The sequence below is a fragment of the Miniopterus schreibersii genome, assembly GCF_964146895.1.
Source record: "Miniopterus schreibersii genome assembly, chromosome: 12".
Taxonomy (NCBI): Eukaryota; Metazoa; Chordata; class Mammalia; order Chiroptera; family Miniopteridae; genus Miniopterus; species Miniopterus schreibersii.
Window position 1 is genome coordinate 70,056,848 of NC_138112.1, and position 27,127 is coordinate 70,083,974.

Genomic DNA, 27,127 nt, shown 5'->3' on the forward strand with positions numbered 1-27,127 from the left:
CTCTCCCTGAGAAGTCCGAGCAGATCCAGCTTGAGTTTCTCCCTGTGGTTAGAGCTGGCATATGGGACGTTGGGAATGGCGGGTGGTCTCTCCTCTCTACTGTGTCGACTGAGTATCAGAAAAAGCTTGCCTGCTGAGGAGGAGGAGGGAGGTGATGCACAGGGAGAACCGAAGAGTTGCTGGACAATGCTAGATGCTCCGGAGTCCCTCACTCTGGGCCCTTCCTGAGGCCAGCTACCTCCTGACCCCCAGGGGGTCAAGAGATACTCCTGTGCACACCCCCCGCCTTTTAAAAAAGTAATCTGTCCTGAGTTGATTTCTTTACTTATAAGTAAAAGAATTAATAAGTGAAGTGCTTGGCAAGGGCCTGGCACATAGTAAGTTAAAGGAGCAGTGGCTGTGATTCTGAGGCCAAACGGGGCCCTGGAGGCAGCCCCAGTCAAGCTCCCCTCTCACAGAGATGGCTCAGTGTGTGGGGCCAGGGATTCTGTGTCTCCCCACTCATCTGCTTTGCCCCCCACCCCCACTGGACAGTGTCAGGCTTGCTCATCCATGACAAAGCTGCTCTTATGACACGGTGGGCTGTCAGAGTGCAAACTTTGCCCTTGATGCTGCCTGCATGGAACCAGGTGGGTGGTTTTACAGTTAGTTGGCCTTGGCTGAGATATGCCTGGCTCTGTTCCCATTCTCCGGGCCCTGCCTGGTTCCCCCTGAAGGCTGCTGGCTGTGCCTCTAGCCCCAGCCCTTGGACCCTGCTCTTGCCTAATCCATGCTGGTTGCTTTCCAGCTCTCCTTGTTTCCTGGGGAACCAAATCCTTTTAATCCTGGGGCCCAGGCTGTCTTTCCCCATGTCTGCCTCATGGGGAAACTCCTCTTGGACTCTGCCCACAGCCAACCCCTGACTTCCACTCACCTTCCTGCTGGAAGTATAGCTGGATTTAACCCTTTTATGGCTAAACTGCTCACCATACTACTGTTTTGACTCCTAAGGAATCAACATCCCCATTAGCTTTTCTTCTAAACTCTTAACCGATAGTTTGCAAACTTTGTTTTTAATCACAGAATACTGTCCAAACATCTTGAAGCCCCATCTCTAAAGCAGAAGTGGACTGTTCTGGGGCTCCAGGGAGCACAGTTTGAAAATCTTTGCCAAATTCAGGCATTTTTGCCATGTCCGCAAACCATCTGTACTATCATTTACCAAATACTTTTCTTTAAATTGACTCACTTTTAAACTTATGTAAAAAGGAAACTGTACTCATATTTGCTAATACCACACTTATACAGTGATTATTAAGTGCTAGCCTCTGTTCTAAGCACTTTACATGCAGTAATTAATTTAATCCTCATGACAATACTACAAGGTAGGTTCTGTTATTTTCCCATGTTACAGATGAGGAAACTGTAGCACAGAGTGGTTATGTAACTTGCCCTACGTCACACAGTAACATAGCTCAGGTGGTCTGGCTCCAAGTCTGTGCTCTTAACCACTATATATAGGGTGTTCCAAAAAAATGTATACACACACATTGAATAATTATTAAGGCAGTGTCACCCTAGCTGGTTTGGCTCAGTGGTTAAAGCGTCGGCCTGCATACTGAAGGGTCCTAGGTTCTATTCTGGCTAAGGGCACGTACCTTGGTTGCAGGCTCAAACCCCGACCCCAGTTGGGATGGGTGCAGAAGGCAACCAAATGATGTGTCTCTCTCACATTGATGTTTCTCTCTCCTCCCCCTTCCACTCTGAAAAGCAATGGAAAAAATATACTCAGATGAGGGTTAAAAAAAAAGTTACAAAGGCAGTGTTTATTAAAATACATTTCATTTTCAAAATTAAGCCATCAGCTGTTAGTATGTATACATTTTTTTTGGGACACCCTGTATATTTGTTCTCATTGTAAAGTATGGAAAGCAAGATTCGTGTCATAAACAGAAGTTTGCTAGAAAAAGAACATACATAGCTATTAAAAATTGTTCAGCAGGAACTGCCCCAAATTGTGTGTAAATTCAGCGGCTTTTGCGCTGCAATTCAGGGAACCCAAACACTTTCTTTGCCCCCTGTTCTCTCAGCCACCATTTATTACCTCTCCCTTGCCACAGCTGCTTTCTCAGTGGCCCCAGCACCCAGCCTCACTGTCCTCATGTCTTAGGGACCTCCTGTCTCTTCTGCCCTCCTCTCCCTGGGTTCACCCCTTCTGGCATTCCATTCTCAGTTCTGCCTGGGATTCCACATTGTGGGTTTGTAGAGCTGTGAACACTTGAAGAACCTTCCGTTGTCCCTGAATTCTGGCAGATAGGCCCTACTGGAGTCCTCTTCAGAGCAGTGGCAGAGCCTCTTCTCAAGGACTCCTGGCTGTTTCCACTACCAGTGGCTCTCAAGAGGGTACCCTTGTGGTCCCGGTTCCAGCATCATGAGTGTCACCTGGAAATGTTTGGAATGCAAGTTCTGGGGCTTTCACTCCAGATTTATTAATCACAAACTGTGTGGGTGGGTAAAAAGAAAATAATTTGAAAAAGAACAAGGAGGGGTAGGGGAGAGGAGGAGAAGATGAAGAAGAAAAGGAGAAGAAACAAAAAAATTAAATGAATTTAAAAAAAAAGAAAAAGAAACTGTAGTGAAGCCTAGAAATCTATCTCAGCCTTCCAGGTGATTTTGAAGCACATTAAATATTGAGAACTACTAGTCTTGACTTTTTTAAAAACTCAGGGCCGCCTGGCCAGCTGGCAGTTGGTTGGAGCATCACTGTCCTGTGCTCCAAAGAAAAGGTTGCAGGTTCCATCCCTGGTCAGGGGCGTAGGGGAGGCAACCAATCAATGTTTCTCACATTGGTGTTTCTCTCTCTCTTCCTCTCCCTAAAAATCAATAAAAACATATCCTCAGGTGAGGATTAAAAAAAATAAAAATAATAAAAAAATTAAAAGTTCAGGGCCCAGCATTCTCTCAGAGGGCTGTCTGCCTGCTGCTCCCTATCCTGGTGCTGGAGTAGAGATCAGGACTATCCTCCAGCCCCCAGAACTTCCCTGTAACTTAAATACATGCATATCACCTACTTAAGGTATCTTAACCAGAGATGGAGAGGAGATTATACCTAAAACCCTCAGTAAAGGAAGCACCATAACAGAGAGAGAGAGCTCAGCTTTCAGGCAAAGAGGAAAATGCTCTGGGTTCCCTGGGTCTGATTGTCCAATAATACCGCTATCAATTTCAGCAGGAAAGAATCCTGTCACAGTGGTTATGGTGTACGTTAGTGGTATCAGTGCACTGAAAAGACTCTTAGCATTAGTGATTGCTTTTTTATTTTTTTTAAATTACTATGATAGGCTGATAATGGCCCCAAAGTTATCAGGTCCTAATCCTTAGAAGCTGTCAATGTTAAGGGTCTTTGCAGATGTGATTAAAGATTTTGAGATGAAATTATACTGGATTATCTGGATGGGCACTAAATGCTGGGTAGGCAGGTGCTCCAGGCATGCATTGGGGGAAGGGTAGGGGTCCTTGCCAACCTGCAGTGTGCAGGATAGTATGGCAAAATGAAGACTTGTCCCATTTTCTGCACAACTTTCAAATGCCCCACTGGATATACTTGTATGTGAAAAACATGTTTATAATTAGAACTTCATTTATTAATTGTTTTATATATAAACAACAAAGCATTTCTGGTACAATTTTAATAGACAAAAAAATTTCCTGTTCTTTGTTTGATTTGGAATATTATTAAGAGTTGTTGCCCTGGCTGGGTAGCTAAGTCGGTTAGAGCATTGTCCTGATACACCAAGATTGTGGGTTTGATCCCTCGTCAGGGCACATACAAGAACTAGCCAATGGGTGCATATAGGGGAGTAGCAAATTGATGTTTCTCTCTCTCACTCCCTTCCTATCTCTCTAAAAAGTAAATAAGTTAGTTAATTAAAATACCAAAACAGCCCTGTCCAGTTTTGCAGTTTTGCTCAGTGGTTGGAGCATCGGCCCGTGGACTGAAGGGTCCCAGGTTCAATTCCTGCCAAGGGCATGGACCTTGGTTGCAGGCTTGATCCCTGGCCTCTTTCGGGGCACTTGCGAGAGGCAACCAATCAGTATATCTCTCTCCCATCAATGTTTCTCTCTCTCCCTTCCACACTCTCTGAAAAGCAGTGGCAAAAATGTTCTCGGGTAGGGATTAAAATAAATAATAAAGAAATAAGTAAGAATAAAATACCAAAACAAACCATTGCTTAAAAGAAAAAAAAAGTAGTTTACCATTTTGGAGAGTGGTATTGCCAGTGGCAATGGCAAAAGTACTTTTTGAGTTGCCAGTGCGATGCCTTTGTATCAGTCTGCATTTGTAGCCAAACAGAAGACATAGTTCATTACAGATATTTCATATGATATTATTTTATTAGAAATGTCTTTCCTTTTGGTTCTCCTTTTTATTACAGTTAAGGTCATTTGGGAAGCCACGATGGGCTAGTTATGTCTCTGGGCTCCCACATGAGAGAGAAAGCTTCAGGGAAAGTCTAGCATCGTTATCAAAGAAATTGATGCATTGTGGGTGTGAGGTATGGTGGAAACCTAGAGGGGTGAATTTTATTTTTGTTTTTAATCACATACAGGACATTATAATTCTAATTGACTGTTGTTTCAGAAACTAGAAGAATGCCTGGCAGTTAGTAGGTGCTTAATAAAATTCTACTTGGGCTACTATAGGTTCTTTTTATTTGACTTATAATAGAATTCTGTAGCAAACTTTTCTAGTAGCTCCATTTATTGAGCTTCTTACTTTGTGACTTATACAGTGCTAAACACTTTATTGTACCTTGTTTAATGCTCACAACCACCTTGTGGTTCACAGGTATTTACCAAGAGAAATTAAAACTCTTGCTTGCACAAATACCTGTATGCAAGCTTTAGTCATAACTGCCAAAAATTGGAAACAATCAGATGTCCTTCAACTGAGAAATGGAAAAACAAACTGTGGTACATCCTGGCAATGTAAATCATTGATAAAAGGGAACTAACTACTGATATGGGCAAGGACATTGATGAATATCAGATGCACTATGCTAAGTGAAAGCTAGACTCAGAAAGCTACATACCATGGGGAGGGTGGCTGCTTCCAGTTGCTCCGTGTCATGTTTGACTCCTCTTTCACAACTCACATCCAATCGCAGCTCTGCGGTCAAATCTGACCACTTCCCCTGAACTCCACTGGGCTGCCTTGATCCATGTCACCATCATCTCTCTCCTGTATTTTTGCAGTAGTGGTAATTTTTCTGAGCAAACAACTGTTTTCTCTTTGTTTTTGCCCATTTTAATAGCAGACATAATGACACGTATAAAACAAGAAAAGTCCTGTGAGTTGAACCCCTCTGCTCTACACCCTCCACAGACTTCCAGCCTCACTAAGAGTGAAAGCCAAAGTAATTTCAATAGTCTACAAGGCGTTACGCCTCCCCGTACCCCCATCCTCACGCTCTGTTATTCACTTGGTTTCCCACTTCCAGCCTATGAGCTTCTTGTAATTCCTTGAACAGGCTTTTTGATTTGTACTTTCTGGCTGGAATGATTCCTCATCCTGGCTTGCTTGCTCCCTCGGTTACTTCAAGTCTTTGGCACTACTCAACAGGCTGTATGTTTTACTTGTTTATCTGTCTCCTCACCATAATATAAGCTCCAAGGTGGGGATTTTTGTGACTTTGGTTTACTGCTGTATTCGCAGTGCTGCCCGCATGGTAGGTGGTCAATAAAATTTGTAGAATGAATATGTAGGCAAATATTTCCGAGTTTGTCACAGTATTTGTTTTTGATGTCTTCTGCCATGCAAAATCTTTACGTACATCTGTTGGTTTTGAAATTTTTCCATTTATATTTTCTTAAAAGGCTCAACTTTTGCCGCCTCAAGGCCATTCTTTCGACCGAACTTTTTATCTTATTAAACTTTTTATTGTGGAAAAATTTCAAACATACACAAGGGAGCTACATCTCATTAACCTTGGTTTGTCAATTCCATAAAGGCAGAGACGTGCTCTTCTTTTTCACGTCTCCAGCGTCTGCCAGGACCTCAGCAACCTCAGAGGATGTGTTTCCAAAACATTAACTAATGGCACGAGGGTTCTTCCCCTGGCAGTTGCCCCTCAGATCCCCTCAGATTGCCCTGCACGCCCCGGAGGCTGTAGTTCCAGGAGCCGTTAGCTGATTGAAGGCGTTTGTTTGTCCAGGTTTTTCCTGCCAGGCCCGGCCTTCCCGCGTACTTTCTTCCTGCCACCTCCAGACGCGGGTTGGGCCTAAGCTCAGAATGGTTGAAGCTCTTACTTCCAACAGAACCAAGTTTTTCTTTGCGTCCCGCCAATCCCTGCCCCACCCGGGCAAGAAGCCGCCTCTAGCACTAGGCCGCTCGACTGCCGACGCTCCCCTAGAGCGTACCCACCCCTCCACCCCTCCTTTCCCCTCCCCCCGGCGGTGGCGGTTGGTCGCGCGCCGTCGTTCTTCTCCCACCCCTCCGTTAACGAGCGGGCGCCAGGCCCTCTGGGATTGGTTGTGCTTCTGTGCATCCTTTCTTCAACTCTCTGATTGGCTGCAGGGCGCGCGGGATGCGAGCCCTGATTGGCTAGATCAGAGCGCCTGCGCGGCGGGGTTCTCAGTCGCCAGCCATTCCTGGGAGGACTGCCGGCTGGCCGGACGTCTCGCCTGTCGCTTGCGGAGAGGTCCCGGGTCTCCGGGAAGGCGGCTGCAGCGGCAAAATGAAGATATTCGTGGGAAACGTCGATGGGGCGGATACGACGCCGGAGGAGCTGGCAGCTCTCTTCGCGCCCTACGGCACAGTCATGAGCTGCGCCGTCATGAAACAGTTTGCCTTCGTGCACATGCGCGAGAACGCGGGCGCGCTGCGCGCAATCGAGGCCCTGCACGGCCACGAGCTGCGGCCTGGGCGCGCGCTCGTGGTGGAGATGTCGCGCCCACGGCCTCTTAACACTTGGAAGATTTTCGTGGGCAACGTGTCGGCTGCGTGCACGAGCCAGGAATTGCGTAGCCTCTTCGAGCGCCGCGGACGCGTCATCGAGTGTGACGTGGTGAAAGGTAACGCCGAGGCGCGCTTGGGGGCGGGCGCGGGCGCGCGCGGGGCACTCTGCTTGTTAGCCACGCCCCTCTCCCGGGGGTCGGTCACTGCGCGGTTTGGGTGGGGTGGGGGGGAAGTCCGCGGGAGCGAGGCCGGAGTTGTTGGGGGCGCGATGGATAGAGCCACCCTCCTTCCCTGAGGTCCAGGCACCATTCACAAAATGGGAGGAAGCGGCTCTGGGTGGGAGCGGCGGCCACTGTTGGCTGAGCTTCGGGGCCGGGGACGCGCCTGAGAGACTTGCGAGTGTACCGGGGGCGCGCCTTCCACTGTTCTTCTGGGCCTGGCACCGAGCGGAAATTGGGAAGTGACGGGCACAGCCGGATCAGAGAGCGGGGAAGAACTCTCCACTTCCCCTGACGTCGATCAGAGCGAGGGAAGAGGGAAAAGGTGGGGGCTGACGCCCCAAGACCACCCTCGTGTTCCCTCCCGGTGAATGCTCCGTGAATGCTCCCGAGCGGAAGGTAACGGGGCCCTTGGACGTTTCTTGGGCTGGGATCTTTTTAGTGTTTTGTGGCGTGGGGCGCTCATGGGTGTAGTTACTCGTGGGTACAGGAGGGGCCCCTTCCGAACCACATTGGCCTTTCAGTATTGTTAGGTGGGTTAGGCGTGGCAACTGTGCGCTTTCCAGCTCCCTCAAATTTGTTTTTTTTCCCTTTGGGCTCGATTTTACATCTATAAACTGGAAATGCCGACCTTCCGAATGTAGAAAGAGGCTTATTTTATGAAGGCCTCTTCTCGGTAGACTTTCCTTGCCAAACCTGTGCCCCAGGGCAGTATCATTCTTTTATAAGCTTGGTGATTTTGTAAGGGGACATACTCTGTGGCTGAGGGGGGGAACATAGGTCTTAATTCTTTAAACATTGGTTAAACAGATTTACTTACTAGTTGACTTTGCTTGGGTAGTTAATCATCAGGATAGATCCCTAGTTTGCCTTTTAAACTTTGAGAAAAATGTATCACCATAGTTTTGGCCCGACCTCTGTTTTAAAAATCTAGTTGATTTTTAAAGAAATCATACTATGGGGTTTTACTCCCTAAGCTCTTTTTATTTCATGTTGGCAGGGTTTGGTGGGACAACCCTTGTGTATGTGGCTACTCTCTGCTCCACTTGGGAACAGATAAGAGTTAACTTTCCCCTGCCCTCTTTGAGGATGCAACCTGGGAGTCTCTGATGCCCTACTCCTGGTGTTGGATTCATATGTGCTCATAACCTGTGTGAGAAGTTTTGAGGATAGGAAAGCACTGTGGGTGTGGGTGTGGGCGCTTATTCATTTCCAAGATACTTCATTTGCTGTCCTGGAGAGGCACATCTTTTGGGCCATTTCTTGTCCTTTCCATAACTGGGGGAAATGTAAAGGGTTGGAGTCTCCACTCCTAGGACCAGTTCTTTGTTCTGCATTAATACTACATTCTATTTTCCTCAACTCAGGTTATGCAAGTCCTCGACTATCCGGAATTGGGCTTTCCTGCTGAGTGCTTTGAGGCAGGCTGTTTGGTGCATGGATTTTTGCTTTTGTTTAGAGTAAAAGAGTGGGAAGGGCCTCAAATTGGGCACCTGGCCAGGAAATGGATGGGGGTATATGTGGCTCATTATGAGAATTCTGTTTAATTGACCTACTGTGTTTTATTGTGGTTTTTAGGCAGGGTGGCTACTAGATTGGAGTCTAGAAACTAGCCTCTTCAGGGACAGTTTCCATGGAACTCATTGGTCAAGAAGCTGGCTTTCAGGTGGTAGAGAAAGTAGAAAATTTGCCTGAATTTGCTTGGGAGAGACACTAAGTGGCAGTGGAAGGCAGAGTGAAGTGTATAACTGCATGCAGTTTTTAGAACTCTTGGCTTTAGAATGAAAGTTTTGTGCATTTTGTCCCTTGTAAACATTTGATTAGCAGAAATGCCTTGATTTCCTCAGGGAGTGGTGGTCAGCTGTTAGTTGTAGTTATGCTGATATGTAACAGCTCCTGATACACTTTGATGTAAGGGACTGTGGGAAAGATTTGAGCATCATATCCTTCACTGATTCCTTTCTATGTCTTTGGGATGAAGGAAAATGAAGTTTTTAAGTCGGGAGTGTAGTAGAAGAAACTAGTGCTGGCTTTATAAATAGCTTATTTCTTAGGCTGGGAATGGGCATTTTATTGAATCTTGTGTTGGCTGTCAGGCCTTAGAAAAGCACAGAAGCTTGGCATAGCACAGGACAACCAGTTCTGTTTTATTTTACAGGAAAAAAAATCATAGTTGCTTGGTTACCCTAGGAGCATAGATATGATTTGATTTTTAGAGTAAAAATCTCCATAGCAAGAGTGGATTATAACCACTCTCCACAGCTGCATTCTGTTGGGTGTTCAAAGATGGAGTAAGAGATTACCTGCCAGGTAGGAACTATCTCGGCTTCAGGGGAGGTCTGAAAGGCAGAAGAGGAAACTGTTTCCCCTCCTTTTTTTGTGGGTGGCCGTTCTTTCTCCTATACACAGCTCTGTAGCTTCAAGTTAGAGGTGTTTACTCCTCTCAGGATAGGAAAACTCATTTTTCTGGATTCTCTTAACTTGGTACTGGAGGAATCATATGCCACCAGGTAATTAGGAGATTTCTGTAAAACACTGCTTGCTATTCCCTTTAAATGTAGTGTTTCCTTCAGAGGTCACTGTTTCTTGAACTAGCTCTCCAGGCAGATGGGTCTCGGGAGTTCTTTAGGCCTCTGTTTTTTCGTTATTGTTCTAGGAATAGTTGGGTTCCTGGAATCTTTGATGGGGCTAGGTCTGTGCTTGGCTGTTCACTGATAGGATTAGTTAGCCTAATATGATTGAGTCAGCTGGACAACCTATTCCCTCCAATACCAGGCTTAGGAAATTTCTGATATAAATGGATTATAATTGTATCTGATGGCTTAAAAAAAAATCATTTGTATAGCTCAGGTGGGTCATTAATGGAGTTGTACCTGTGAAATCTCAATTTTCAAATTTCACAACTTGGTCTCTTAAAACCCAACTAAGTAGAGAGTAGACAGTGGGATGTCCTATTGCTCTTGTTGGGTGTTTTCCCCCTAGCTCATTCTAGTCTCAGGTTAGCCAGGAATGTAGTATGATCCTTTACTATTCCTCATCGTGCCTGGAGGGTTTTTTTCCATTCCCATTAATCTACCTACAAGCTCCTGTGTTCTGCTTTCCATTGTATTCTCCTGAAGATCAGCTCACCCTTTGCTTTTAAAGAGATCTCCAACCACTAGCATCTATTTTTAGCGCACTCTACCCAAAGTGGAGGTGAGAGATCAGAGAATAATTCTAGTCGTGCCCTGTGGCTAGGCCCAAAGGAACACTTTAAAAAAAGAAGTTTATTGATTTTAGAGAGAGAGGAGGTGAGAGAGAGAAAAACATCAGTTGCCTCCTGTACTCATCCCAGCCGAGGTCGAGCCTGAAACCTAGGTATGTGCCCTGACTGGGAATCGAACCTGCAACCTTTTTGGTGTATGGGATGATGCTCCAATCAACTGAGCCACTGATCAGGTTTGGAAAAGAACATTTTTGTTTTTCACAATTGGTAGATAAGGATTCAGGTTCTGGCCATGGGGGTGTGAGGACTGAGAGTTGTAATAGTTCAATTTCTTTTATCATCTCTGGCCGGTTCGAAGTTTGCATGTACAGATGGCATTGTATCTCTTGTGTTTTATTAGATATGAAAGATAATATTCTGTAGGGAAATAAGCTTGTAGTTATTCCTAGGCTTGAATAATCATAATCCTTTATTATATAGTTATTTTTACTTTATAAGGCACTTTTATCTTTTCATTTGACTCTCTTAACTCTGAGGTAGGTAGGACAGATTTGTCAGATGGAGAAATAAATTATAAGTTCCTTAAGAGCTTATAGCAAATCAGTGATATCTGGATCTGTAACTGAAGCCTTTTAGCTCCTAGCCCAGGGTTCTTGTGCTACGCCACACTTCTGACTTCTGTTTAAATTTTTATTTTCATTTGTATGGGAGTCAGTTGGTGTGGCATTGCCTTAGATCCAGGAAAATGACTTGCTCTTTAGGAGTGGCAAGAGAGGGGATCCCAGTATGAAAGTTTCTAGAAATTGCAACACTTTTTTAGAGGCCATTAAAAGGAATTCTTATTTTCAAGAATGGAACCTTAGTAATTTCATCCAGGTAGTTCTTCATTTCCTAAACCGATATCAGAGAGATGGGGTCCTGGTACTTGGACTGTGTCTTAAAGTAGCCATAGGTCCAGATGGGGTTAAGTGCGTGATTTCCCACAAGCATGATCTTATCATTGTTCTTTTTTTCTTTTCCTTTTTTAAAATTATCACTGAGGATATGTTTTTTCCATTGCTTTTTAGAGAGGGTGTAATGGAGAGAGAGATGTGTGAGTGAGACACATTGATTGGTTGCCTCCTGCAGGAGCCCTGACCAGGGCTGGGATCCAACGTGCAACCCAGGTATGTGCCCTTGAATGGGAATCGAACCTGCGACCCTTCAGTGCATGGGCCAAAGCTCTAAACACAGCCCACCGATCAGGGCTTATCATTGTTTTTCATACCCTGTTTGCACCACTGAGGTTTGTGAGTTTGGATATTGTCAAGAATTTCCTCCCACTCCTTTCCCTCCTAAAATTTTCTTTTTGTGGTAGATGCATAGGTCTTTGAGATCAACATCCTATCTTAGAGCCTATCCCACCACAGCTCATTCAGATCCTGAATGAGGACCTTAGGAGTAATCTGTTTAGCAGCGCCTGCGTGCTGCAGTAATTGTAGCTTCTCACCTTGAAGCTGAGAAACCACATCTTTCTGTAAACTGTCTGCTCTGTGAACAGGAACCCAAGGGGTAAGGTACACCGTTGCCCCTCGAAGAGGAGCGAATCGAGGATGTAATGCAGCTTGCAGGAGGAGGTGTGGGCCTGAAGTAAGCCAGAAAGCTCAGTTTGCATTCCCACAGCTTGTTGGTTTACGTGGGGTCCAGCTTCTCCCCTAGTACACACTGAGGGCTGGGCCCTGTAGGCAGCTGGCTGGGCCGTCATAGTATTAGTATAGTCATAGTGTTAAACAGTCCTGCTTATACATTGACTTTTTGGGAATAAATTGATGTAGTGAATGGCATGGAGAGCTGGGATTCTGTTCATGGCTCTAACACATTTTGATTTGGGACAAGCCATATAAATTCTCTGAGCGTGTTTGCCCACCTGTCAAATGGGGAGAATGATCCTTTGCTCTGCCTACCTCTGGATTGTTGTGAGGCCCTGTTCATGAAAGTGCTTTGGAAACTGGGAAGTACTTTGGGAAAAGGGGAGATCATATTGGAAGAATTTCATGTACTTTGCATTGCAATCTAGCTCTCTTGCCTTAATTGGACCCTGGAGTGAGACTTGAGTCATGCCAGGACATAAGTGGTCATTTCCAGTGTTTGAGAGTTAAGCAAAGGTGGGCTGTAGTGTTTGGTGACCTTGGATTAGAGAACACTGAATGAGTGATTCAGACACACTTTCTGCGTTTTGTCTGCTGGTTTATACTTACAGGAGCTGTGAAGATTTTTATCCTGTGATGCAGTTCATCTTTGCTCTTTCCTCTCTCACCAAGAAGTTGGGTGAGGTGGCGGGGGGAAAGGGAAGAATGGGGAGAAGGCCACAGGCAGAGGTGCCTGCTTGGGACAGTCAGAAGCTTTGTTATTTGGGAGCCACATTTTATGACATAACTCCTGGAGAAGAGGGTTTGGAGGCCTGGAGGTAGTTGGCAACAGCTGGGTGCTGTTGCTGTGTCCAATTTGGGACCCATTGGGTAGCATGCCCTGCCCCCCTAATTGCTAACCCTCTGTCTGCTGCTTTATCAGACTACGCGTTTGTTCACATGGAGAAGGAAGCAGATGCCAAAGCCGCCATCGCGCAGCTCAACGGCAAAGAAGTGAAGGGCAAGCGCATCAACGTGGAACTCTCAACCAAGGGTCAGAAGAAGGGGCCTGGCCTGGCTATCCAGTCTGGGGACAAGACCAAGAAACCAGGGGCTGGGGATACGGCATTCCCTGGAGCTGGTGGCTTCTCTGCCACCTTCGACTACCAGCAGGCTTTTGGCAACAGCACTGGTGGCTTTGATGGGCAAGCCCGTCAGCCCACACCACCCTTCTTTGGTCGCGACCGCAGCCCCCTGCGCCGTTCACCTCCCCGAGCCTCTTATGTGGCTCCTCTGACAGCCCAGCCAGCCGCCTACAGGGCCCAGCCCTCAGTGTCGCTTGGAGCTGCCTACAGGGCTCAGCCTTCTGCCTCTTTGGGTGTCGGCTACCGGACTCAGCCCATGACAGCCCAGGCAGCCTCTTACCGCGCTCAGCCCTCTGTCTCCCTTGGGGGCCCATACAGGGGCCAGTTGGCTAGCCCTAGCTCCCAGTCTGCTGCAGCTTCCTCGCTTGGCCCATATGGTGGAGCCCAGCCCTCAGCCTCAGCCCTTTCCTCCTATGGGGGTCAGCCAGCTGCAGCTTCTTCACTCAACTCCTATGGGGCTCAGGGCTCCTCCCTGGCCTCCTATGGTAACCAGCCATCCTCTTATGGCGCACAGGCTGCCTCTTCCTATGGGGTTCGTGCGGCTGCCTCCTACAACACCCAGGGAGCAGCGTCCTCCCTAGGCTCCTATGGGGCCCAGGCAGCCTCCTATGGGGCCCAGTCTGCAGCTTCCTCATTGGCTTATGGGGCTCAGGCAGCTTCTTACAATGCCCAGCCCTCAGCCTCTTATAATGCCCAGTCGGCCCCATATGCCGCACAACAGGCCGCTTCCTATTCTTCCCAGCCTGCTGCCTATGTGGCACAACCAGGTACAGCTGCTGCCTATGCCGGCCAGCCAGCTGCCTACGCTGCACAAGCCGCTACCCCAATGGCTGGGTCCTATGGGGCCCAGCCAGTTGTTCAGACCCAGTTGAATAGTTATGGGGCTCAAGCATCAATGGGCCTATCAGGCTCTTATGGGGCTCAGTCAGCTGCTGCGGCCACTGGCTCCTATGGTGCCGCAGCTGCCTATGGGGCCCAGCCTTCTGCCACCCTGGCAGCTCCTTACCGCACTCAGTCGTCAGCTTCATTGGCTGCTTCTTATGCTGCCCAGCAGCATCCCCAGGCTGCTGCCTCCTACCGTGGCCAGCCGGGCAATGCCTACGATGGGGCAGGTCAGCCGTCTGCAGCCTACCTGTCCATGTCCCAGGGGGCCGTTGCCAACGCCAACAGCACCCCGCCGCCCTATGAGCGTACCCGCCTCTCCCCACCCCGGGCCAGCTACGACGATCCCTACAAAAAGGCTGTCGCCATGTCAAAAAGGTACTGTATGCCCCCCCCGCCTCTGCCCCCAGTTGGGGCTTAGGTCGGCATGGGAGGGAAACTGGAGCCATCGGCCCCTTCCTTGGTCTTCTCTATTCCCGTGGGATGTCCAAAGGCTGAGGGGGATGATGTGTGTGAACTTTCCTGGTCACCAGGGTTCAGATGGAGCCTAGTGCTCAGCCTGGGGTGGTACCAGCTAGTCAGGCTGGGAAAAGCGTCCCATGTTTAGGCTAGCCCAACTGCCATTGGAGCTACTTCCTGCAAGATTGTGGCCTATAGCCTTTCCCACCGTCTGTAGGATCCTTAAGCCTGCTCTGTGGTTGTCCTGGCTTTGGTGGGGGTAGGTTTGAAAGAGTAGTCCCTTTGGCACTCAGTGGCTGAAGGCAAGGTGTATGAAGTGCGTCCACTCTATGGGAAGTTGGGGACCTTGCTTTCGTCCGCCGTTCTGTTGATAATCAACCACGGTCTTTCTGTGCAGGGCCCAGGGGTGGGAATAGCTTGTGGTTTAGGAATGTAGACCAAAATCCACCTTGGCCAGTTCAGAAGGGAAGGCTTCAGTGGCGAGCTTGGTTTCCCACTGAGTTGGACCGGGCTTGATTTCTTGCCCTGGGTAGGATGATGAGCCTTCTGACAAAATCTTGTTTGTTGGAGACCAGTGTGATCACACCCTCCCTATCCCCATTGGCATCTCCCCCATGCCCACCTGGAGCCCTCCCCTCAATTGTCTCATTCACCAACTGTCTTCTTCTCTCGACTAGGTATGGTTCCGACCGGCGTTTAGCCGAGCTCTCTGATTACCGCCGTTTATCAGAGTCGCAGCTTTCGTTCCGCCGCTCGCCGACAAAGTCCTCGCTGGATTACCGTCGCCTGCCCGATGCCCATTCCGATTACGCACGCTATTCGGGCTCCTATAATGATTACCTGCGGGCAGCTCAGATGCACTCTGGCTACCAGCGCCGCATGTAGGGCCTTCCTGGGATGGGGCACCACAGGGAGGGAAGGGGAGAAGTGGGCTAGGGTGCAGACCCAGGTTATAACCAGTGGCCCATACCTCTCCCATCTGCGGTTTTTCATCCCCTCTACCATGTGGGCCTTCCCCAGGAGACGATCCTTTTGAGTGTTTGGCAGTAACATACTTTGTTCCTTCGCCTCAGCAGCAAATCTTGCTACTGGCTCTAGATCTGCGGTTTCCCCCCTCCCCTGCCTCCCATCTCCCCAGGATGGGAATTTCTTTTATGTTTTTATTTTTCCCTGGCTCCCTTTTATTTTTGTGCGCGATATTTAAGGTCGTCTGGATGGGGAAGCAACCTGCAGCTGAGGTTGCAGCTGAGGTCGGCGCCTTTTTCTTTTTAGATACGAGGGAGGCCAGGAAAGGGTTAGCTTAACCATTTCCTATGCGCCACGCTGTGCCAGCAGTCCAGGGGACCCTGACTGTCCCTCTAGACTGTGTTGAGACTGAGTTCCTGTTGGGACAGTCAGTTGGTATATGTCCAAATTCCTACTGACCCCTGATGTTTTAGCTGATGCTGAGCCGCACAGTTCCACTTCCCTATCTCCCCAAGTAGGTGGTGTTAGAAAAACTTAATTTTTTTTTCCCTTTTGTATGGACTACAAATAAAACTTGGGGCAATTTGCAGTTTGGAAACCTGGTTGTCATTGTCTTGATTGCACTCAGTTTCAGAGGAGCCAGTTTGACATCCAGGAAGACATGATAGCCAAAGGAAGGCAGCTACAGAACCCAGGGCTGATGAGGAAGGGGGTCTGAACATGGAAATTAGGGTGATTTCCCTGCTGCCCAGAGGGATTTAGCTTGTCGTCGTCCTGCTAGTTTGCCATCATTAGGAATGGAGAGTCCAGACCAAGTTGCTTAGGCTTCTTTAGCCATCAACTTGAATTAATCACACCCCAATGCAGTAAAATTTATTGCCCATTTTTCTCTGCCAGTGTTTGACCATTTTCCCTGACTTGTTTCCAGTTGAGAAACAACCTGTGCTTCAGCAGGGTGGTTCTGGGGTTTGGCTCCTCAAGTGATAAGTGGGAAAAGGGCTGCTTTGGTGCTTATGAGGCTAGTGGATCCTTCAGGCTGTGGGCTCGAGTGAGTGCTGGGGCTGGGATTGGAAAGGAGCTATTAGTCGGGTGGGGGTGATGTCGGTGTCTGATATTGCCCTGTGGTTGGAGGAAGGAGGGGCAGGGACAATTGGAAGAAGGTATGGGAGATTCTGTTCACAGACCTGATACTTTGCTTGTTGAACATCACCATGGAGTGTCCTTCCTGCGTCCTGCCCAACCCCTACCATTGTGATCACCTGAGACTCACTTTCCCTATCTCCATTTGTTAGCGTTTCCAGATGTTTACATGCTGGGTTTATATTTGAAGCTGTCATGATAGACTCTGGGAATGAGTTGAGGTGCAAACATAGCCAAGTAGGGATGCTGGGATAGGGTAAGGAATTGAAGATCCTTTCTATACTTTTATTCAAGGGCTGGGAGTTGAGAGGACCTGGGTGAAAAATAGGGAACTCCAGCCAGGGACAAGATGGGAGGCTCGGGTTTAATGATGGATGATTAGAAGAAGAATGGTTGGGTGGGTGATAACAGGACAATCTATTGATGTTCTTTTGGGTAAAGTAATTTTGGGGAGGTGTATATGTTAGTCATGTGCAGTTCAGGTGGGTTCTCTTCTGCCTCCTTCATTGGCTTCTTGTGAATTTGCCCATGACAGGGTAGTTTGCCCCAGATATTCTCTTCCCTCTGCCCAATGGGCAAAAGCATGTGTTTGGTCTTTAATAACCATGAGCTCTTGTGGATGCTTACTGAGGTAATCTCGGGGTACTGGGGCCATAGCTCTTTTTTTCTGCTCCTGCTTTGCTTTCAGGTGCTTCGCTGCTCCTTTTTATATCTTTGCAGGTTTGAGGTGGGGGGAGTTTGCTAGGTTTCTTCTCACTTTTCTGAAACGAGGGTGGGTGATCTGAGGGGCCAAGCTAACAAGCTTAGCTCTGGTTATTACCCTGGAAAATGGAGAGTTGGTTGATTGTAGAGCTCTGATTGTGGCCTGTGTATTTGTAATGTTTGTCAATGTGGCTTTATGTCTTCCTTTCCAGTGAGGATTTCTATGAAAAACCGCTTATTGTGCTCTTAGGGCCAGTGTTGATATTCTGTATTGTAGCCCAAATTCTTCAGGGTGACCTGGCCTAGATGATCACTCTGTCATCTTTAGGTGCTGATGCCCTTGCTGCCTCAGTGCCTCAGGCTTCTCATTGTTTAAACCAGAAGGAATTACAAAGCTAAATCATTTGTCAGTTTCCTCTTTCTTGCAGATTGTTTTAAAATTCCCTCTCCTCTTAAATTATGCCACCTGTGTTCATTCTATAGCCTACTCATGCTTTGCTTTTTGTGGATTTCTGATTTTCAGGTGCCTGTAACTTGGAGATGGTTGGGTTGAGTGAATGGGAGGACAGATGTTTGTGTTTTGGGAAAAAGGCTGGGGAATATGGGCTCCCAGTATTTTTCAGATCTTTGCACTTTTGCATCTATCACCTCTACAACTTTGCCTTCATTCATTGGAGAAGTTTTAGATGGTTTATTCCTGGAACACGACCATGTAGAGGCTTCTAGCCTTGTCAGCCTGCTTTTCTGAAGTTTGGACCTTGTTCGAAATTCTGTCTGGAGTAGGCCTGTGACCCCACCCCTTGTGCTGGAGGTAATGGGACTATCACTGAGTGGTAAGCCTCTATGGGTAGGCGACCTTTCTAGTCTTGCCTATCAGTTAAGCTATGGGAAAGTCCATGCACAGACTATTGGTTCTCTGGTCATTTTGTTCTATCAAGCCAAGTAAGCTGACTGTATATATAAAATGGAATGGCTGATGTTGTAATGAAAATAAATTTTCTAGGTTTATGGACTAGTATGCTATGTAATATGGATAATAGAGAAGATAAGGTGGATGGCAAGTGGAAAATTTATATTCACACAGATTCTATAGGTACTTTTCAAAAGGTCATAAAGGGGCCCTGGCCGGGTAGCTCAGTTGGTTAGAATGTCATCCCAGTACGCCAAGGTTGTGGGTTTGATCCCTCGTCAGGGTACATATAAGAGTCAACCAATGTATGTATAAATAAGTGGAACAACAATTGATGTTTCTCTAAAAAAAAAATCAGTAAGTCAGTAAATAAAAAGGTCATAAGGGTAGAATCTAGAGTTCTCCAGAAAAAAAATTCTTAAATGACTTAGTTCTTTAAGCCTGGCTCTAAATCATTTGGAATACTGTGTCTCGTGCTGGAAGTAGTGTTTAGATAGCTGAGCACTTGGTCTGACCTTGAGGAATTTATAGTCTGGGGAGTCAGGACCTACCTTAATGAACAAGTTACAGTAATAAGCAATGCTAGGGGAGTGATAGGTAAGGAAGGAGAAGATGGGGCAGTCCCAGTAATTAGAGGAAACTTTTTGGAGTTAGGATTTGATTTGAAAACTAACTTGGCACCAAGAGAAAGACTAAGGGGTGTTGGCTCTAAAATCAGGTTTCCTGAGTTTGAATCCTGGTTCTACCACTTAGCTCTGTGATCTTGGACATGTTATGAACTCTACCTTAGATTTTTCATCTGTAAAATGGAGACAATAGTTAACATTTATTGAACCATGTGTTAAGCATTGTAAAAAGTGCTTTTCATATATTAACTTCATTTAATCTTCGCTGCAACTCAAATGCATTAGGTGTTCCTAACCGTGTTTTATAAAGGGTGAGTTGAGGCTGTAGATTAGTAACTTTTCTTAAGATCACATGATTAGAAAGTAGTGGATCAAGGAATTGAACCATCTAGGACTTGTAATCATTACGATAATACTGTTGGAAGGATTAAATGAGAACATGTCACAAGTGTAGGGCCTCATATATAGTCATTGCTCGTTACGTGCTAGCCATCTCATAGAAATGAGTTAGAACATTCTACGGAGATTGGGATGGCCTAGTGGAACACATAACTGAGCAAAGGAATTTGGATGTAGATATGAGTGCAATATATACGAGTAACAGTGAAGGCAGTGGATTTTGTAATGTGTGGTACCTAGTAGTGATGTAGGTCACTAGACCACACTAGTTTTGGCCACCTCCAGTCTCAGGCAACACTGAGTTTGGTGTCTTAGGATCAGATTCTCCTGGATATGGAGAAGAAAGGTAATGGGGCTGCAGAGACATTAAGGGGAGGCTGAGAGCATGTAGCTAGGAATGGGATTGGAGGTGTAGGAAGCTTGCTTAACTGGCCTAGTGGCTCCTGAACCTCTCTAGGGAACACTGGTTTTTAATTTGAGCCCTCATTAGAGTAGTAACTCATTTCTGGACCAGGAACTAGTTATTTATTAGGTGTATAAACTATATTCACCCATAAGGGTATGAAATGAACACAGATTGCTTATTCATGTTTGAGTAGTTTTCACTGATACCGCCAGTGTTTCCCTCCCTAAATTTGGATTTGTCTCTCATTTTCCTTTCAAGAGTCCAGGCTCCAGGTGCTTTCATCCCTTCAGTATATAATTACACCTACAGAACATCAGCTTTCTAGATGATTTTGGACAAGTCACTTTACCTTTTAGGGGCTTGGTAACGTGATCAGCAAATTAATCATTAAAATGGCATCCACATGTTTCAGACAAAGTACTTTTGAAATATCCCATTCAACCCCGTTTTCTATAGTTGAGGTAAAGGTGGTAAGGTAGAGGATTTGGACTAGTTAAAACTTTAATGGGAAAAAAAGTTAAAAATCTAATGGTTTTTAAGGGACAAACATTAAACTCCTTTAGTACTCAGTAAAATACAGTTGGTTAGATGAACACTGAACACTAGGGGAACACTTGAGCTATAAATTTCCTACCTAAAGCTTCGTTTTGCAGCATTTGTCAAACTGGTAATCCTGGTGATGAAAAGCTGTAGCATAGATTGCCCCCTGGCTTTTGGGCACCTGCTTGTTTTTAGTAATAACTATCCGTCATCTTAAGCTGATATTAACTGAAAATCCAGTCATGTCTCTTTTTGGTTATCAGGAAGTTAACACATGTGTTCATTCATCCATTTGTTAACTTAGTCAACAGATAAATTTGAGTGCCTACCGTGTGCCAGGTGCAGTTCTAACACTGAGGATATAGAGAATAAGAAAAGACCCTGTCTTTGTAGAACAAGTATTTGCTTGAAACAGGGTGGGAGGAAGGCAGAAAAAGAATGAACAAGTAGGATTTCAAGTGGTGGTAAGTATTTGGGAAAATAACATGCAATCATGGGATAGAGTGCCTAGGTAGGGTTGGAGTAGAGGGATGTCTTTTGAAGGGTGGCCAGTGAAGGCCCTGGAGAAAGAACATTACAGTCTGAACTTGGGACAAAAAAGGCCAGTGTGCTGGAGCATAGTTGCGGGTGGGGGGTGTTGTTAGATTGGGAGATTCTGGCAGGAACTAGATTGGGTAGGGTGAGTCTAATTGCAGTGGGTTTTTTAAAGCGGGGATGATTTAATGTGGTTTATTCAGTTGGATGAACTTGCAAAATGAAATATAATGACCTAGAGAGCTTTCAGAAGGTAAATCTAGTAATTGGTTTTGGGGATGGGCTTGGGTAGTGGTCTGCAAACTGACTATGTGATTCTGAGAAGATTTATATTCCCAGTCTCCTGTGGACTTGGAGATATTCCTAGTTTCATAAAGTGAGTTGATTGCATATGCTTTGGTATTTTGGAAGAAAGTTTACGTCCAAGGCTGTTAGGACAAAATATTTTGGAATATCTAACTGAAAGGTACTGAGAGAATTTCTTTACCAGATGTGTTTCCTGTCCAGATGGGTTGTGACCACCTCCTGTTGCTGGCCCCCTCCAAAGGGTGGGCTTACGGAGCAGCTGACTAACATGGAGTTGCTTTTCTTCATCACTGATCACATAGCTTTTACTCAGTCTCAGCATCACAACCGGTAATGAAAATGGACCGATTAGTGACCACCACGTGTAAATGTTGCAGTTTGGAGTTTCTAGGTCCTTACCTTTTCCCACTCTGGAATAAGTTTTTCACCATTTGATTTCAGTCATGTCATGTTTTAAAACCCATTTTCATAACCTTGCTTCACCTTTCTCTTTATGACCTCACCCTTTTTGGGGGGTTCTGCTTTGGATGGTAGTATGTTCTACTTGTGTCATTTCCACTCCTGAGGACCCCTTCCTCATAAACAATTCACTGATTTTATGTTTTAAGTTCTTCCACCCAGTATTTGTCCTTCCCCTCTATTTAACTCCCTCTTCAAAAGCTGCCTTGCAAAGGGATCATTGCTTGCTCAATGAATATGGGGTTATGTGAAGAAGCCAAAGGGTAAGAAAGAAAAATTGAGGAGGGAACTGGACCCTCTGGAGAATGTTTTGATTGTATTTTGTTTGTAGCTGGTTGTGATTAGGCTCTTCTCGCTGAGGTCCTTTCAAGTTTAAACCTACAGCTCTGGCTGATGGCGCCCAATAAAATAAAACAAAAAAACTTTTCTGCTCCAGTTTTTTCTCAGGGCAGGGTGGGGGTGTTTTCTCAATTCCCATGGCCACAGACACAAGCTGCTGCTTCATCTTGGACTCCTGGAGGCTGGTGTCTCGGGGGAACTTGTCTTCTGAGTGCCTCCTGAATAATGCAGCCCCAACCAGGCCGACTTTGGGGCCATTTACCGCCTAATTGAAGCTGCGTCCATTAACCGTTTAGAGTTCCTTTTTAATACCACCTATGAAAATAGTTTTAATTTAGGGGAGCTCCGGGACTCCTAGGACTACGGTATGGGTTCTTGGTCAAAGGAGGAGGTTGATTTCCTAAGGTGAAACGCTTCGCTGTTTTTCTTACCGACTTTTGGGTCTGCATAAAGCTCTCGTCCGCAGCATCCGGGCTGTGAGGGGTGTTCTGGGAGGTTACAGGGAGAAATTTGGAGTAGAAGGCAAAATAGAGCGCGGAATACTGCCAGGGTGTGCACAAGGAAGTGGAGAAATGAAGATTAACGAAGTTGGCGCCCTGAAGCTAAAGACCGCCGCACCTGGGCCCTAACTCGCTCCGCCTAATGGCGGGTCGAGCCCTGCCGGCGAAGCCCACGTTTGTAGTTCCTCCCGCAAGCCAACCTCTTACCCAATCAGTGACTTCGGCTTCGCGAGGTTGGTGCTCATTGGCTTTCGCGTAAGAGCTCGGGGGTTACTGACGTTTCCACCTCTTCCCGGCCTCTCAGGTAATTGGCGTTCGTGACAACCAATCAGGAAGAGGATCTGCGCTAACGCCTGCCTTTTACTTTACTGAGTGGCCAATCCGGTGGTGGGCTCACCTCCCCCTCTACCCAGAGTCACTGCTGCGACTGCCGCCATTTTAGCGTTTTGTCAGAAGCATCGGCGCGGCGAGGAAGAGTTCCTGCCGATTTCCTTGCGGGTGAGAGACTCCAACCCCCTCCACTGTCTGTATTTAGCTCTGTTAAATCTTATTTTGCGTTGTAAAATCTTACCTCACTCCTTTGGGCTTCAGGAGTATCCTAGTGGGGTCGCGGCCTCCACACCGGTAACTGAGCCGATTTCGGTGCTCGGCATTTCGCGGTAAGCGTGGAGCGTCCCTTCCCCCACGAGCTCCCCGGATAATACTTTGCTCTCTTCCACCCTGCCCTCTCTCTGACTTGGCTCGGCTTTTTGCCTCGAGGTTTCCACCGAGATGACCGCGCTTCCCTTAGAATTGCAACTCCGTTTGGAGAATTTCTCTGGCCTTGAGACATTGGTGTCTGGCTCAGGAGCGTGAAGCCCCCTCTCTCTGGCCACACATTTCTCCGTTCTGCAGGAGAGAGGCGTTCCGCACTTCAGCACTTCGTGTACTTTTCTCGCCCCTTGCTATTTGGCCCTAGTCAGTTCGGTTACTGCTTTTAAAGGAAACCGTAAAACGTAGCTATTATAAGGCCCACTCCTCTGGAAATGGTGGCTACTCGGTTAAGAGAGGGAGAACCAATTCAGAATTTCAGGCAGTCCAGCCAGCCAGTATTTAGACTTTTGTTTTGTGACAGTGTTTATAGGGAATAGAAAAGCCCAGTTGCCACAGCGCTGCACTTACGCTCTCGCTTTCACTTCCATTCCCGTTTGAAACTATCCATCTCTTACCAAATCCTTTGTGTACTAAGGACTTCTCTATTACTAACACGTTTGATTCTTAATAGGCCTGTAGCTAGTACTCTACAGGGCCTCCTTATACCCACTTCCCTTTGTTACTGTTTGGAAGTGGTTGTGTGAGAGAGGAAAACCTGTTTGGAAATATTTGCTAGAGTGAAAGGAGGTGACAGTATTTTTTTTTTTTAATTGACGTGGGCCTAAGGTCTTGTTAAAATTGTTTCTTCTCATCCAGGCAGTGTCGAGATGGTGAAGCTGTTCATCGGAAACCTGCCCCGGGAGGCCACAGAGCAGGAGATCCGCACACTCTTCGAGCAGTATGGGAAGGTGCTGGAATGTGACATCATTAAGAACTACGGCTTTGTGCACATAGAGGACAAGACAGCGGCAGAAGATGCCATACGCAACCTGCACCACTACAAGCTGCACGGGGTGAACATCAACGTGGAGGCCAGCAAGAATAAGAGCAAAACCTCCACAAAGTTGCATGTGGGCAACATCAGTCCCACCTGTACTAACAAAGAGCTTCGGGCCAAGTTTGAGGAGTACGGTCCAGTCATCGAATGTGACATCGTGAAAGATTATGCCTTCGTACACATGGAGCGGGCAGAGGATGCGGTGGAGGCCATCAGGGGCCTTGACAACACAGAATTTCAAGGTGAACCACCCTCTTTGGGAAGAGGGCTGAACAAAAAAAGGCTGTGTGCAGAAAATAGGTTGGATAAGTAAAGGGAAGGGTTTGGGGTACAAATACAGCTGGTGGCTGGCCGATGGTAAAGGATTAAGTATGGGTGATGGACCTAAAATGGAGAGTGCTTGGGATTTAGAGGCTTTACTTTAGGCAAATCAAGACTCTGGTAGAAAAACCACTTGGCTTTAGTTTGGAGCCCCTAAGGCTTTTATGCCTATTAGTGCAGCAATCCTTTCCTCCGAAGATTTGCCTAGTTATGTTGTCTTGGGGGGGGGGTGTAGTAGAGCACATTGCAGTTTTTCACTTTGAATTTATTGCCTCAGCACAGTACAGGCATACCTCGGAGATATTGCAGGTTCAGTTCCAGACCGCTGCAATAAAGCGAGTATTGCAATAAAGTGAGTCGCAGTCTTTTTGGTGGTGGAGGGTCTTGACTTCAGTTTGAGGAAAAACAAAAACATCTGTGAAGCTGGGTAAAGCAAGGTATGCCTGTATCAAAATTATGTGTCATTTTATATATGAAGAACTTGGCAAAAGCTGCTTAAGCAACACATTTAAGAGTAGAATCCCTGTTAAACTCCTCCACCTCATCCCAACCTATAACTTTTCAGTAAAGATAATTAGTCTTTAGATAACTGGCGTCTTTAAAGGGCTGCAGCTCTTGGTGCTTGTGCCAAGATTTTCTGTTTTCTAGCTTATGTCAGGACAATTAGAAGGCTAACTTCAGGAGTTTCTGTAAAGGAGGTATTGAGATATGGGGGGTTGGCAGTAATGACAATGTCTTTTCACTGGTTTGGGATGGTGTGCACTTGAACATCTTTCATGAATAGAGCACTTAGTTGGGTGTTATCTTGAAGCCTTGACTAGATGGATTGTTTTAGTGTGCCTGGAGGGCAGCATGAGTGATGCTGTGAACTCACTTGAAGATCTAAGCTTCTGTGCCAATAGTGGCAATCATGAAGGGGGCGATAATCATGGTGAGTTGTTAACTCTTCTTTCACCCCCTTTGGGTCCCCCAGTATCAAAAAAGAGCCTTTTCCCTTTGATGTAACTGTTTCCAAATTATTGGGTGTTCCCACAACTCCTTGCTACATTTTTAACCTATATTTCAACCTTTTTAGTCCAAACCAAGGTAGTGGCTGCTTTCCCTGAGAACTACTTTTGTTCAGAGTAATTGCTGTTATCTTTGCTGTTTATTTCCCTTAAATTGGACCTTTCCTAGAGCTAGAGGTCTGATCATCATTCCCCCAAGTAACGGATGCCCTATGTCATGGGTATTAGTTTGCATTATTAAGGAGACGTGCCACAGGTCTCTAGGGTCTAGTTGGTTTTCCTTTTTTAATTGGTAAGTTGAGAATTACTTTGTGTCAACAACTTGATTGGGAGCAGAAGCTGCTCTTGTGGAAGGTTTGTGGTCTGATACCTAATTTTTGGACACACTTTTATCCTTGAATGCAGTCATAGAAGAGTTGGTGATTTTTACATGTACAGTTAACATGTGTAAGGGAGGAACAGTGTGGACTGATTCAGGACAAATCTTTTATCACTTGAACTCTAGGCTCTCTGCTAGCTGTACTTAGTTGTTCTTGCCCTATTTTTCTTACTGTTAGCTATTTTCCTTAATACTGCCTAGTAGGGTTTTATGTGTATGTAGAGTAGTAGTATTTATTAGTGGTCTTTTCCCATTTCAGTTTCTGAGTATTGGGTATACAGCTGACCCTTTAACAACGTGGTGGGGTTAGGCCTGCTGTGTCACTCCACAGTCAGCCATCTGCATAAATGGATTCCCATCATCCGTTGAAAATACAGTTTACTCTTAGACAATACAGGTTTGAATTTTGTGGGCATAAGTGGGCCTACGCAGTTCAAACCCACATTGTTCAAAGGGGAACTGTATTGTTTGCCCAATTTTAGATATTTTAAAAAGGTAGCTTCATTTTCTAGCTTATGTTAGGACATTTAATAATGACCTCTTAGGTCTTGAATGTGCCTGGTTGGTTCCCTGGCTACACTTAATTTCTCTGATTTTGTTAGGTGCCAAAGTGGCCCTGTGGGCAAATGCCAGGGGGACACAGGTTAGCACTTTAAAGCACCCTCACATATTTAATTGCATATCTTAACTCTTAACCTGCAACCTGTACTTACCAGATGTAATGTTTAAACCAGGACTCGTTTTTTTTTTGGTATTTTGATCTTTCTACCCCTTTTCCCTTTTCTAGTTTCCCAGAACCTAACTCTAATTTTGCAAGTGAAATTGTGTATTTACTACTTTCTGTAATGTTAGGTGAATAGATGACCTGTTGACTCTCCCTTGGTTCTAACCATTTACTTCTTTGACATCTGCATGTTTGGGTGTATCACAGCCAGTCGCATTAGAAAATTTTTGCTGGACTTTTGTCTGTCATTATATTGGTAGATCATGTTAGGTGGAAACTGATTCTGTGAAAGGGTTAAAAATGTAAACTTTTTTAAAAAACTTAAACTTTTCCAGAAAAGTTTTTTTGTTTTGTTTTTTGGTTAGGTTTTCAGAAGTAATATTTTGCATTTCCAGAATGCAAATTGTAGTTTTTGGCAGAAAATAGTAATAAGTGCATATTCTTAGAATGTCAGATCTCTAGTTTAAGGAGAAAAGTAATCTTGCTAAAATGAACAGTTTGATCCACTGACTAATATTACTGGTTGTTAATCACTTTTCTCAGCCCCCTCTTTCCTCCCCCCTCCATGTTTTTCATAATTTTTTAAAAAGTCAGGCTTCTTGTGAACTCCCTGCACTGTTCCTTTGATTCCACTAGGGGTCATCAAAGTTAATATCAGATTGTCAAGTATCCTTGCTAGGATGAAGAGCAGAACCAGCAATTTAAAGGATCCAGTTAAAGAGTGGGCAGTCCTTCAACTTGTATTTCACTCCTCTTCCTCCAGTTCATGAGTGTTTTTTCCAAAAA

General features: G+C 46.0%; 1 protein-coding gene across 8 annotated transcripts in view; it reads left to right on the forward strand.

The window, feature by feature from the left end:
• Positions 1–6,612: 6,612 nt before the first annotated feature.
• The window catches only part of LOC308565459 (RNA-binding protein 14), a 41,722-nt gene continuing 21,207 nt past the window's right edge, over positions 6,613–27,127 (forward strand). For 3 of the 8 annotated variants that reach the window (XM_081154660.1, XM_081154659.1, XM_081154661.1), the window contains exons 1-2: positions 22,695–22,778; positions 23,730–24,152. In XM_081154660.1, coding sequence (XP_081010786.1) covers positions 23,741–24,152 — 412 coding nt within the window. In that variant the 5' untranslated portion in view covers positions 22,695–22,778; positions 23,730–23,740. Of the gene's footprint in view, positions 7,054–12,910; positions 14,373–15,130; positions 16,009–22,584; positions 22,779–23,729; positions 24,153–27,127 lie in introns of those variants that run through there. The other 5 variants (XM_081154658.1, XM_081154662.1, XM_081154656.1 and 2 more) reach the window with 4 other exon arrangements.